The sequence below is a fragment of the Dendropsophus ebraccatus genome, chromosome 5 (genome assembly GCF_027789765.1).
Source record: "Dendropsophus ebraccatus isolate aDenEbr1 chromosome 5, aDenEbr1.pat, whole genome shotgun sequence".
Classification (NCBI taxonomy): domain Eukaryota; kingdom Metazoa; phylum Chordata; class Amphibia; order Anura; family Hylidae; genus Dendropsophus; species Dendropsophus ebraccatus.
This window is the reverse complement of record NC_091458.1, coordinates 634770-649242: the sequence shown is the minus strand read 5'-3', so window position 1 is coordinate 649242 and position 14473 is coordinate 634770. Positions and strand designations below refer to the sequence as shown.

At 53.4% G+C, this 14473-nt stretch overlaps 1 protein-coding gene across 3 annotated transcripts; it reads left to right on the top strand.

Annotated features, from left to right (window-relative positions):
- Positions 1 to 446: 446 nt before the first annotated feature.
- Positions 447 to 14035, top strand: LOC138793341 (tyrosinase-like). Of its 3 annotated transcripts, none has more exons than XM_069971870.1 (5): positions 447 to 492; positions 3525 to 4310; positions 8830 to 9040; positions 10064 to 10199; positions 13393 to 14035. In XM_069971870.1, exons 2-5 carry the CDS (start codon positions 3525 to 3527, stop codon positions 13574 to 13576), a joined length of 1317 nt encoding a protein of 438 aa, XP_069827971.1. In that variant the 5' UTR covers positions 447 to 492; the 3' UTR covers positions 13577 to 14035. The 3 variants fall into 3 exon arrangements, with proteins under 3 accessions (XP_069827971.1, XP_069827970.1, XP_069827969.1); XM_069971869.1 differs by lacking the exon at positions 447 to 492 and adding an exon at positions 535 to 569; XM_069971868.1 differs by lacking the exon at positions 447 to 492 and adding an exon at positions 738 to 794.
- The last annotated feature ends 438 nt before the right edge of the window (positions 14036 to 14473 follow it).

The following is a 14473-nucleotide window of genomic DNA, read 5'->3' as shown; positions in this document are numbered from 1 at the left end:
AGTGTACACCTGCCGCTCTGTATATAGTAGTGTACACCTGCCGCACTGTATATAGTAGTGTACACCTGCCGTCCTGTATATAGTGGTGAGTGTACACCTGCCGCTCTGTATATAGTAGTGTACACCTGCCACTCTGTATATAGTGGTGAGTGTACACCTGCCGCACTGTATATAGTGGTGTACACCTGCCGCGCTGTATATAGTGGTGTACACCTGCCGCGCTGTATATAGTGTACACCTGCCGGGCTGTATACAGGTTGCTGGGGCTGTACTCTCCTCACCCAGGAAATGGGCAGAGTGCTCTCCCGCATTCACTCTTCCTCGTTGGCACCGATGATGATGATGATGATGATGAGGAGGAGGTTGTTTTCACTTTAGGAAGATGAAGATTTAATTTGCATTTTAGATCTTCCTGCAGCTTCTTCTTTAGGAGGATAAATACCGGGAGCGGCTGTCACCTGCCCCACAGAGCGAGACCTCCCCGGATACAAGGTACCGTACAGCGAGAGGGTGGGGGGTCCGGGCCAAGAGACCCATAGTATACAGAACGAGACCTCCCCGGATACAAGGTACTGTACAGCGAGAGGATGGGGGGTCCGGGCCAAGAGACCCATAGTATACAGAGAGACCTCCCCGGATACAAGGTACCGTACAGCGAGAGGGTGGGGGGTCCGGACCAAGAGACCCATAGTATACAGAGAGACCTCCCCGGATACAAGGTACCGTACAGCGAGAGGGTGGGGGGTCCGGACCAAGAGACCCATAGTATACAGAGAGACCTCCCCGGATACAAGGTACCGTACAGCGAGAGGGTGGGGGGTCCGGGCCAAGAGACCCATAGTATACCAAGCAGAGACACCTACGTATAGAGTCCACCCCAACATAGCAGACTGGCTTGGTTGTAGGCTGATGGTCGCTATGTGGTAGGTGGTGTATGGAGATCGCTCGTAATGGCTTGGTTGTAGGCTGATGGTCGCTATGTGGTAGGTGGTGTATGGAGATCGCTGGGGGTGGCTTGGTTGTAGGCTGATGGTCGCTATGTGGTAGGTGGTGTATGGAGATCGCTCGGGGTGGCTTGGTTGTAGGCTGATGGTCGCTATGTGGTAGGTGGTGTATGGAGATCGCTGGGGGTGGCTTGGTTGTAGGCTGATGGTCGCTATGTGGTAGGTGGTGTATGGAGATCGCTCGGGGTGGCTTGGTTGTAGGCTGATGGTTGCTATGTGGTAGGTGGTGTATGGAGATCGCTTGAGGTGGCTTGGTTGTAGGCTGATGGTTGCTATGTGGTAGGTGGTGTATGGAGATCGCTCGCTGTGGCTTGGTTGTAGGCTGATGGTCGCTATGTGGTAGGTGGTGTATGGAGATCGCTGGGGGTGGCTTGGTTGTAGGCTGATGGTCGCTATGTGGTAGGTGGTGTATGGAGATCGCTCGTAATGGCTTGGTTGTAGGCTGATGGGTCGCTATGTGGTAGGTGGTGTATGGAGATCGCTCGGGGTGGCTTGGTTGTAGGCTGATGGTGGCTAGGTGGTAGGTGGTGTATGGAGATCGCTTGGGGTGGCTTGGTTGTAGGCTGATGGTGGGTAGGTGGTGTATGTAGATCGCTTGGGGTGGCTTGGTTGTAGGCTGATGGTCGCTAGGTGGTAGGTGGTGTATGGAGATCGCTCGGGGTGGCTTGGTTGTAGGCTGATGGTCGCTATGTGGTAGGTGGTGTATGGAGATCGCTCGGGGTGGCTTGGTTGTAGGCTGATGGTCGCTATGTGGTAGGTGGTGTATGGAGATCGCTCGTAATGGCTTGGTTGTAGGCTGATGGTCGCTATGTGGTAGGTGGTGTATGGAGATCGCTCGGGGTGGCTTGGTTGTAGTCTGATGGTCGCTATGTGGTAGGTGGTGTATGGAGATCACTCGGGGTGGCTTGGTTGTAGGCTGATGGTGGGTAGGTGGTGTATGTAGATCGCTTGGGGTGGCTTGGTTGTAGGCTGATGGTTGCTATGTGGTAGGTGGTGTATGGAGATCGCTCGGGGTGGCTTGGTTGTAGGCTGATGGTTGCTATGTGGTAGGTGGTGTATGGAGATCGCTCGGGGTGGCTTGGTTGTAGGCTGATGGGTCGCTATGTGGTAGGTGGTGTATGGAGATCGCTCGTGGTGGCTTGGTTGTAGGCTGATGGTCGCTATGTGGTAGGTGGTGTATGGAGATCGCTCGGGGTGGCTTGGTTGTAGGCTGATGGTCGCTATGTGGTAGGTGGTGTATGGAGATCACTCGGGGTGGCTTGGTTGTAGGCTGATGGTGGGTAGGTGGTGTATGGAGATTGCTCGGGGTGGCTTGGTTGTAGGCTGATGGTCGCTATGTGGTAGGTGGTGTATGGAGATCGCTCGGGGTGGCTTGGTTGTAGGCTGATGGTCGCTATGTGGTAGGTGGTGTATGGAGATCGCTGGGGGTGGCTTGGTTGTAGGCTGATGGTCGCTATGTGGTAGGTGGTGTATGGAGATCGCTCTGGGTGGCTTGGTTGTAGGCTGATGGTCGCTAGGTGGTAGGTGGTGTATGGAGATCGCTTGAGGTGGCTTGGTTGTAGGCTGATGGTGGGTAGGTGGTGTATGGAGATCGCTCGGGGTGGCTTGGTTGTAGGCTGATGGTCGCTATGTGGTAGGTGGTGTATGGAGATCGCTCTGGGTGGCTTGGTTGTAGGCTGATGGTCGCTAGGTGGTAGGTGGTGTATGGAGATCGCTTGAGGTGGCTTGGTTGTAGGCTGATGGTGGGTAGGTGGTGTATGGAGATCGCTCGGGGTGGCTTGGTTGTAGGCTGATGGTCGCTAGGTGGTAGGTGGTGTATGGAGATCGCTCGGGGTGGCTTGGTTGTAGGCTGATGGTTGCTATGTGGTAGATGGTGTATGGAGATTGCTCGGGGTGGCTTGGTTGTAGGCTGATGGTCGCTATGTGGTAGGTGGTGTATGGAGATCGCTTGGGGTGGCTTGGTTGTAGGCTGATGGTCGCTATGTGGTAGGTGGTGTATGGAGATCGTTTGGGGTGGCTTGGTTGTAGGCTGATGGTCGCTATGTGGTAGGTGGTGTATGGAGATCGCTCAGGGTGGCTTGGTTGTAGGCTAATGGTGGGTAGGTGGTGTATGGAGATCGCTCGGGGTGGCTTGGTTGTAGGCTGATGGTCGCTATGTGGTAGGTGGTGTATGGAGATCGCTCGTGGTGGCTTGCTTCTCCTGTTGTTTCGGGTCACAGTCTATGTTTTGTGCAGCAGTTATCGCTACATTTCTCCAGTTTGAACCACTTTCCACATTTCTCCATTTTTGATGATAATGTGGCAGCTGCTGGGAAACATAGCTGGTGCATTCCCTTCGTTGGGTCTACTGACCTCCATATCTGGTTGGAATACGAGGAGTAGCAGTAAAACGAGGACCTTGTAATAGAGTGCCGCAGTGTTACTTGTTCTGGATGGAACAATCCTGGCCGCTGGGTCAGTCTCCCCACAGGTTCCATCATGCTGGTCTCACTGGTTCCACCTCTCTGTCATTCCCTCCAGATGCTCGCCCTTGGTGTCCTCGTGCTGTGCCTCGCAGTGGCAGATGCCTTCCTCTTCCCCAGAGAGTGTGTCCAGGGCAAAACCTCATTTCCGGTGGTTTGTTGTCCTTCATTCAATGGCTCTCAATGTGGTGCTGCCTATAACAGGGGCAGCTGCCTTCCCACCGCGAGCAGCAGGGCTACCGGCCCCCCGACTGTAACCATGGACGAAAGGCATCTTTTTCCTAAATATTTTTTCAGCTATATCTGTAAATGCAAGGGCAACTATGATGGCTTCAACTGCGGTGAGTGTACGTTCAACCGATACGGAGACACCTGTGAGAAGACATACCCTAACGTCCGGAGAGAAATCCGGGAACTGAATGACACAGAACGGGAACGTTACTTCGCCCAACTGCATTACTGCAAGAGCAAACTGGACCCAGACTCCTGCATCCTGAGGGCCGGGGATCGCTTCCGCAACAACACCTACCAATTCATCGACGCCTCGTACTACGACATCTTTTGCTTTGGCCACTACTACGCCACCAAACCTTTCATAAACAACACCCAGGAGAATTTCATCCCCAACTTTGCCCACAGCGGCTCCGGGTTTCCCACCTGGCATCGGCTTTATCTACTGGCCCTGGAGAAGCAGCTCCAAAAATGCCTGAAAGACCCAACATTTACCTTAGTGTACTACGACTGGGGGAGGGACTCCAAATGCGAAATCTGCAACGATACTTACCTGGCGGGCAACGATGACCAAGGCTACCTTAGCAAATGGAGCATCTTCTCCAAATGGAGGGTGAGTCAGAGCCCTGCCCACAGACCTTCTTCCCTCCTCCGCGCTCTATAGACATCCAGGTCACATATCTCTCTCCTCCGCGCTCTATAGACATCCCGGTTACGCTTCTCCCTCCTCCGCGCTCTATAGACATCCCGGTCACACGGTTCCCTCCTCCGCGCTCTATAGACATCCCGGTCACACGGTTCCCTCCTCCGCGCTCTATAGACATCCTGGTCACACGGTTCCCTCCTCCACGCTCTATAGACATCCCGGTCACGCATCTCTCTCCTCCGCGCTCTATAGACATCCTGGTCACACGTCTCCCTCCTCCGCGCTCTATAGACATCCCGATCACACGTCTCCCTCCTCTGCACTCTATAGCCATCCCGATCACACGTCTCCCTCCTCTGCGCTCTATAGACATCCCGGTCACACGTCTCTCTCCTCCGCGCTCTATAGACATCCCGGTCACACGTCTCTCTCCTCCGCGCTCTATAGACATCCCGGTCACACGTCTCCCTCCTCCACGCTCTATAGACATCCTGGTCACACGTCTCTCTCCTCTGCACTCTATAGACATCCCGGTCACATGTCTCCCTCCTCCGCGCTCTATAGACATCCCGATCACACGTCTCTCTCCTCCGCGCTCTATAGACATCCCGATCACACGTCTCTCTCCTCCGCGCTCTATAGACATCCCGGTCACATGTCTCCCTCCTCCGCGCTCTATAGACATCCCGGTCACATGTCTCCCTCCTCCGCGCTCTATAGACATCCCGGTCACATGTCTCCCTCCTCCGCGCTCTATAGACATCCCGGTCACATGTCTCCCTCCTCCGCGCTCTACAGACATCCCGGTCACACGTCTCTCTCCTCCGCGCTCTATAGACATCCCGGTCACACGTCTCTCTCCTCCGCGCTCTATAGACATCCCGATCACATGTCTCCCTCCTCCGCGCTCTATAGACATCCAGGTCACATGTCTCCCTCCTCCGCGCTCTATAGACATCCCGGTCACACGTCTCCCTCCTCCGCGCTCTATAGACATCCCGATCACATGTCTCCCTCCTCCGCGCTCTATAGACATCCAGGTCACACGTCTCCCTCCTCCGCGCTCTACAGACATCCCGGTCACACGTCTCTCTCCTCCGCGCTCTATAGACATCCAGGTCACATGTCTCCCTCCTCCGCGCTCTATAGACATCCCGATCACACGTCTCTCTCCTCCGCGCTCTATAGACATCCCGATCACACGTCTCTCTCCTCCACGCTCTATAGACATCCTGGTCACACGTCTCTCTCCTCCGCGCTCTATAGACATCCAGGTCACATGTCTCCCTCCTCCGCACTCTATAGACATCCCGGTCACACGTCTCTCTCCTCCGCACTCTATAGACATCCCGGTCACACGTCTCCCTCCTCCGCGCTCTATAGACATCCCGATCACACGTCTCTCTCCTCCGCGCTCTATAGACATCCCGATCACACGTCTCTCTCCTCCGCGCTCTATAGACATCCTGGTCACACGTCTCCCTCCTCCGCGCTCTATAGACATCCCGGTCACACGTCTCTCTCCTCCGCGCTCTATAGACATCCCGGTCACATGTCTCCCTCCTCCGCGCTCTATAGACATCCCGGTCACATGTCTCTCTCCTCCGCGCTCTATAGACATCCAGGTCACATATCTCTCTCCTCCGCGCTCTATAGACATCCCGGTTACGCTTCTCCCTCCTCCGCGCTCTACAGACATCCTGGTCACATGTCTCCCTCCTCCGCACTCTATAGACATCCCGATCACACGTCTCTCTCCTCCGCACTCTATAGACATCCCGGTCACACTGTATAAGACTGGATCCATCAACAGCAGCTGATGCAACGATTCTATTCAGACATAAAAGACGACGACCCCATAAAATGAGGCTTCTTGTAGGGATCAGAGAAAGATGAAAGAGCTGATACTAAAGGAGGCAGATAGAGGGGGGTATAATATTATATAAGGGGCAGATAGAGGGGGGTATATCATACACTGGGGGCACATAGAGGGGGGGTATATCATACACTATGGGGGCAGATAGAGGGGGGTATATCATACGCTATGGGAGCAGATAGAGGGGGGTATATCATACACTATGGGGGCAGATAGAGGGGGGTATATCATACACTGGGGGCACATAGAGGGGGGTATATCATACACTATGGGAGCAGATAGAGGGGGGTATATCATACACTGGGGGCACATAGAGGGGGTATATCATACACTATGGGAGCAGATAGAGGGGGGTATATCATACACTGGGGGCACATAGAGGGGGTATATCATACACTATGGGGGAGATAGAGGGGGTATATCATACACTATGGGGGCAGATATAGGGGGGTATATCATACACTATGTGGGCAGATAGAGGGGGGTATATTATACAATACGGGGGCAGATAGAGGGGGGTATATCATACACTATGGGGGCAGATAGAGGGGGGTATATCATACACTATGGGGGCAGATAGAGGGGGGTATATCATACACTACAGGGGCAGTTAGAAGGGGGGTATACCGCAGAGTATGGGGGCAGATAGAGAAGGATACTGTATACCATAGAATACGGGGGCAGATAGAGGGGGGTATATCATACACTACAGGGGCAGTTAGAAGGGGGGTATACCGCACAGTATGGGGGCAGATAGAGAAGGATACTGTATACCATACAATACGGGAGCAGATAGAGGGGGGTATATCATACACTATGGGGGCAGATAGAAGGGGGTATATCATACACTACAGGGGCAGTTAGAAGGGGGGTATACCGCACAGTATGGGGGCAGATAGAGAAGGATACTGTATACCATACAATACGGGAGCAGATAGAGGGGGGTATATCATACACTACAGGGGCAGTTAGAAGGGGGGTATACCGCACAGTATGGGGGCAGATAGAGAAGGATACTGTATACCATACAATACGGGAGCAGATAGAGGGGGGTATATCATACACTATGGGGGCAGATAGAAGGGGGTATATCATACACTACAGGGGCAGTTAGAAGGGGGGTATACCGCACAGTATGGGGGCAGATAGAGAAGGATACTGTATACCATACAATACGGGAGCAGATAGAGGGGGGTATATCATACACTATGGGGGCAGATAGAAGGGGGTATATCATACACTACAGGGGCAGTTAGAAGGGGGGTATACCGCACAGTATGGGGGCAGATAGAGAAGGATACTGTATACCATAGAATACGGGGGCAGATAGAGGGGGGTATATCATACACTACAGGGGCAGTTAGAAGGGGGGTATACCGCACAGTATGGGGGCAGATAGAGAAGGATACTGTATACCATACAATACGGGAGCAGATAGAGGGGGGTATATCATACACTATGGGGGCAGATAGAAGGGGGTATATCATACACTACAGGGGCAGTTAGAAGGGGGGTATACCGCAGAGTATGGGGGCAGATAGAGAAGGATACTGTATACCATACAATACGGGAGCAGATAGAGGGGGGTATATCATACACTATGGGGGCAGATAGAAGGGGGTATATCATACACTACAGGGGCAGTTAGAAGGGGGGTATACCGCACAGTATGGGGGCAGATAGAGAAGGATACTGTATACCATACAATACGGGGGCAGATAGAGGGGGGTATATCATACACTATGGGGGCAGATAGAGGGGGGTATATCATACACTACAGGGGCAGTTAGAAGGGGGGTATACCGCACAGTATGGGGGCAGATAGAGAAGGATACTGTATACCATACAATACGGGGGCAGATAGAGGGGGGCATTTCATACACTTTTTCCCCAATGTACTTCTACTATCCTCCTTAATCTTATTTTGTACATTTTTATGAGGACAGCCATCTTGTCTGATCTGTTTTAACCGCATTTAGTGATATGCTTTACAGCAGCTCCATAGACAGCAATAAGAGCTAAAAAACATAAATGTATGAAAGGAACTGGGCATGCTCTGTGACCTGTGCAGAAGGGAGGGGGAGGCTGAGCTGAGCTTTATCCATTGTCTCCTCTTTTTACTGATGTCATATGACGTTGTTATAAAGATCACATTACAGCAGCAGAAGGGCCTTGTTGCTAGCCCTAGTGGTGAGAATGGAAACTAGGATTTCTGACTGAAAGCAGAGGCTGCTGGGATCACAGGACCCCATCAGTGGAGCTGCAGCACAGCCCTGGTCACTCTCTCTACCGTCTACTCTCCTTCTCTCACCTCTAATGCACCTATATACATAGACTGCCAGTGCAGAGGCTGCTGGGATCACAGGACCCCATCAGTGGAGCTGCAGCACAGCCCTGGTCACTCTCTCTACCGTCTACTCTCCTTCTCTCACCTCTAATGCACCTATATACATAGACTGCCAGTGCAGAGGCTGCTGGGATCACAGAACAGTTCTCTCTACAGACAGGATATTTTGGCGCCTCATCCGTATTCTCCAGCCATAAGATTCATCTAAGATCAGGAGTAACTTGTTGCAGAGAATAAAAATAATCCTCTCTCATCTTTTCCAGCTGGTCTGTGGAAACTTTGATTTAGACGCAACGTTATGTTTAATGTCTGACTGTGAATGTGAACGGACAAAGATCACCCGAAACCCTGGTGGCACCCCCGGCTTCGGAAAGCCCGGCGCTGACGACATTCAGTACTGCCTGGACCTCAAAAACTATGACCAGCCTCCTTATAATACACGATCTCAACAAAGTGCTCGAAACTGCCTAGAAGGTAAAAGCATCTCGGGATGCAGACTACAAAAGACGCCAAATGTTAGTGCCCTCCCCCAACACACACACCCACACCCACCATGTTAGTGCCCTCCCCCAACACACACACACACACCCACCATGTTAGTGCCCTCCCCCAACACACACACACACACCCACCACGTTAGTGCCCTCCCCCAACACACACACACACACACACACACACCCACCATGTTAGTGCCCTCCCCCAACACACACACACACCCACCATGTTAGTGCCCTCCCCCAACACACCACAGTAGTGCCCTCCCCCCACACCACAGTAGTGCCCTCCCCCCACACCACATGTTAGTGCCCCCCCACACATACACCACGTTAGTGCCCTCCCCCCCCCACACCACAGTAGTGCCCTCCCCCCACACCACATGTTAGTGCCCCCCCCACACACCACATTCTTGCTTCCCCCCACACACCACAGTAGTGCCCTCCCCCCACACCACATGTTAGTGCCCCCCCCACACACCACAGTAGTGCCCTCCCCCCACACACATTAGTGCTTCCCCCCACACACCACATTAGTGCCCTCCCCCCACACACCACATTAGTGCCCTCCCCCCACACACATTAGTGCTTCCCCCCACACACCGCATGTTAGTGCCCCACACACATACACACACCATGTTAGTGCCCTCCCCCACACACCACAGTAGTGCCCTCCCCCACACACCACATGTTAGTGCCCTCCCCCACACACCACATGTTAGTGCCCTCCCCCGCACACCACATGTTAGTGCCCCCCCACACACACCACATGTTACATTTTAGTGCCCCCCCACACCACATGTTACATGTTAGTGCCCCCCCACATCCGACATTCACCGGAGGACACAGCGTTACGGTTGACCCATTCTGTGTCTGACTGTGAGCATGGGGACCTCTATGGAGGGGAATGTGTTGGATTGTACTGGGGAATGACCAGGAGGGGGCAGTGTGGGCTCTGCCTTATGTGGGATCCTCTGATTAGATGTGTCTGATTCATCACCAGGCTGGGTAACCAGGAATGAGACTTCCGGGACCTCCATGCACAATCTGTGGCATGTCTACTGCGGGGGAACCATGGCCCAGGTCCCCATTTCCTGCAATGATTTCATGTTTGTTGTCCACCACGTCTTTGTAGACAAGTAAGTAGTTACAGCCCCTTATGGACAGATGTGACGCCTAGAGGAGACGCGGAGGGATGTGACGCCTAGAGGAGACGCGGTGGGATGTGACGCCTAGAGGAGACGCGGAGGGATGTGACGCCTAGAGGAGACGCGGAGGGATGTGACGCCTAGAGGAGACACTGAGGGATGTGACGCCTAGAGGAGACGCGGAGGGATGTGACGCCTAGAGGAGACGCGGAGGGATGTGACGCGGAGGGATGTGACGCCTAGAGGAGACGCGGAGGGATGTGACGCCTAGAGGAGACACTGAGGGATGTGACGCCTAGAGGAGACGCGGAGGGATGTGACGCCTAGAGGAGACACTGAGGGATGTGACGCCTAGAGGAGACGCGGAGGGATGTGACGCCTAGAGGAGACGCGGAGGGATGTGACGCCTAGAGGAGACGCGGAGGGATGTGACGCCTAGAGGAGACACTGAGGGATGTGACGCCTAGAGGAGACGCGGAGGGATGTGACGCCTAGAGGAGACACTGAGGGATGTGACGCCTAGAGGAGACGCGGAGAGATGTGACGCCTAGAGGAGACGCGGAGGGATGTGACGCCTAGAGGAGACGCGGAGGGATGTGACGCCTAGAGGAGACGCGGAGGGATGTGACGCCTAGAGGAGACGCGGTGGGATGTGACGCCTAGAGGAGACGCGGAGGGATGTGACGCCTAGAGGAGACACTGAGGGATGTGACGCCTAGAGGAGACGCGGAGAGATGTGACGCCTAGAGGAGACGCGGTGGGATGTGACGCCTAGAGGAGACGCGGAGGGATGTGACGCCTAGAGGAGACGCGGAGGGATGTGACGCCTAGAGGAGACGCGGAGGGATGTGACGCCTAGAGGAGACGCGGAGGGATGTGACGCCTAGAGGAGACGCGGAGGGATGTGACGCCTAGAGGAGACGCGGAGGGATGTGACGCCTAGAGGAGACGCGGAGGGATGTGACGCCTAGAGGAGACGCGGAGGGATGTGACGCCTAGAGGAGACGCGGTGGGATGTGACGCCTAGAGGAGGTCCAGGTTCTGGGTTCCGCACTGTGAGGTCCAGGTTCTGGGTTCCGCACTGTGAGGTCCAGGTTCTGGGTTCCGCACTGTGGGGTCTATGTTCTGGGTTCCGCACTGTGAGGTCCAGGTTCTGGTTTCCGCACTGTGAGGTCTATGTTCTGGTTTCCGCACTGTGAGGTCCAGGTTCTGGGTTCCGCACTGTGAGGTCTATGTTCTGGGTTCCGCACTGTGAGGTCTATGTTCTGGGTTCCGCACTGTGAGGTCCAGGTTCTGGGTTCCGCACTGTGAGGTCTATGTTCTGGGTTCCGCACTGTGAGGTCTATGTTCTGGGTTCCGCACTGTGAGGTCCAGGTTCTGGGTTCTGCACTGTGGGGTCTATGTTCTGGGTTCTGCACTGTGAGGTCCAGGTTCTGGGTTCCGCACTGTGAGGTCTATGTTCTGGGTTCCGCACTGTGAGGTCCAGGTTCTGGGTTCCGCACTGTGAGGTCTATGTTCTGGGTTCCGCACTGTGGGGTCTATGTTCTGGGTTCCGCACTGTGAGGTCTATGTTCTGGGTTCCGCACTGTGAGGTCTATGTTCTGGGTTCCGCACTGTGAGGTCCAGGTTCTGGGTTCCGCACTGTGAGGTCTATGTTCTGGGTTCCGCACTGTGGGGTCTATGTTCTGGGTTCCGCACTGTGAGGTCTATGTTCTGGGTTCCGCACTGTGGGGTCTATGTTCTGGGTTCCGCACTGTGAGGTCTATGTTCTGGGTTCCGCACTGTGAGGTCTATGTTCTGGGTTCCGCACTGTGAGGTCCAGGTTCTGGGTTCCGCACTGTGAGGTCTATGTTCTGGGTTCCGCACTGTGGGGTCCATGTTCTGGGTTCCGCACTGTGAGGTCTATGTTCTGGGTTCCGCACTGTGAGGTCTATGTTCTGGGTTCCGCACTGTGGGGTCTATGTTCTGGGTTCCCCTAAGTTCCCCACTGTGGGGTCTATGTTCTGGGTTCCGTACTGTGAGGTCTATGTACTGGGTTCCCCTAAGTTCCGCACTGTGAGATCCATGTTCTGGGTTCCGCACTGTGGGGTCTATGTTCTGGGTTCCCCTAAGTTCCCCACTGTGGGGTCTATGTTCTGGGTTCCGTACTGTGAGGTCTATGTACTGGGTTCCCCTAAGTTCCGCACTGTGAGATCCATGTTCTGGGTTCCGCACTGTGGGGTCTATGTTCTGGGTTCCGCACTGTGAGATCCATGTTCTGGGTTCCGCACTGTGGGGTCTATGTTCTGGGTTCCGCACTGTGAGGTCTATGTTCTGGGTTCCGCACTGTGAGATCCATGTTCTGGGTTCCGCACTGTGGGGTCTATGTTCTGGGTTCCGCACTGTGAGGTCTATGTACTGGGTTCCGCACTGTGAGGTCCAGGTTCTGGGTTCCGCACTGTGAGGTCTATGTTCTGGGTTCCGCACTGTGAGGTCCATGTTCTGGGTTCCGCACTGTGAGGTCTATGTTCTGGGTTCCGCACTGTGGGGTCTATGTTCTGGGTTCCGCACTGTGGGGTCTATGTTCTGGGTTCCGCACTGTGAGGTCCAGGTTCTGGGTTCCGCACTGTGGGGTCTATGTTCTGGGTTCCGCACTGTGAGGTCTATGTTCTGGGTTCCGCACTGTGAGGTCTATGTTCTGGGTTCCGCACTGTGAGGTCCAGGTTCTGGGTTCCGCACTGTGAGGTCTATGTACTGGGTTCCGCACTGTGAGGTCCAGGTTCTGGGTTCCGCACTGTGAGGTCTATGTTCTGGGTTCCGCACTGTGGGGTCTATGTTCTGGGTTCCGCACTGTGGGGTCTATGTTCTGGGTTCCGCACTGTGGGGTCTATGTTCTGGGTTCCGCACTGTGAGGTCCAGGTTCTGGGTTCCACACTGTGGGGTCTATGTTCTGGGTTCCGCACTGTGAGGTCCAGGTTCTGGGTTCCACACTGTGGGGTCTATGTTCTGGGTTCCGCACTGTGGGGTCTATGTTCTGGGTTCCGCACTGTGGGGTCTATGTTCTGGGTTCCGCACTGTGGGGTCTATGTTCTGGGTTCCGCACTGTGAGGTCCAGGTTCTGGGTTCCGCACTGTGAGGTCCAGGTTCTGGGTTCCGCACTGGCACAGTAACATTATATAACACGCTCTTCCTTTATCTTCTCCAGATTATTGGACAGAATGATTACTATTAATAAATTCAATCCGAGCAGCTATCCCTCCGACAACAACATGTACGGCCATGGAGCGTATGACTGCATCATACCGTCTTACCGCTGCTGGCGGCACCGCGACATGCTGGTTCCTCTCTTGCAGTACGGTGTGGGTTACTCCATCTTTAATGGTTTCTAAAGTGTCTGAATGTTATTCACCAGCAAAGCCAAACGGATCTGGACGTCCACGGATGGCGGACGCCTAATACCGCATGATTAAAGAGCTGCTTATACAATCACAAAATCAACCACCGTAAAATCAATTCACTACAAATCAACAATCAGAAAATCAGCAACTAGAAAATCAGCAATCGGAAAATCAACAATCGGAAATCGGTAACTGGAAAATCGGCAATCGGAAAAATAAGCAACTGGAAAATCAGCAATCGGAAATCGGTAACTGGGAAATCAGTAACTGGAAATTAACGGAAATCGGTAACTGGAAAATCAGTAACTGGAAATTAACGGAAATCGGTAACTGGAAAATCAATGACCAGAGAATCAGTAACTGTGAAATCAGCTAACTAAAAGTCAACAAAATACAAATCAGTAAGCAATGACATGAGCAATGATTGTGCAGAATAAAGTGATCCCCGCACTCCTTGTGTCTTGTGCTGGTGTAACGGCAGATGGGGGGGAATTGTGGTGGTGTACCGGCAGATGGGGGGGATTCTTTGAACGGTGGTCGTTTTAGTGGTAACTTAGAATACACAGAGGATGTGAGTGTACAATCATGTTACGGGGTTAAAGGTCAGGACTAGGGCATGGGTATAACGATATAACCTGTGGTACTACCTGATGGGTATAATGATACATCACCTGTGATACTACCTGATGGGTATAATGATATCACCTGTGATACTACCTGATGGGTATAACTATATATCACCTGTGATACTACCTGATGGGTATAATGATATCACCTGTGATACTACCTGATAAGTATAATGATATCACCTGTGATACTACCTGATGGGTATAATGATATATCACCTGTGATACTACCTGATAAGTATAATGATATCACCTGTGATAC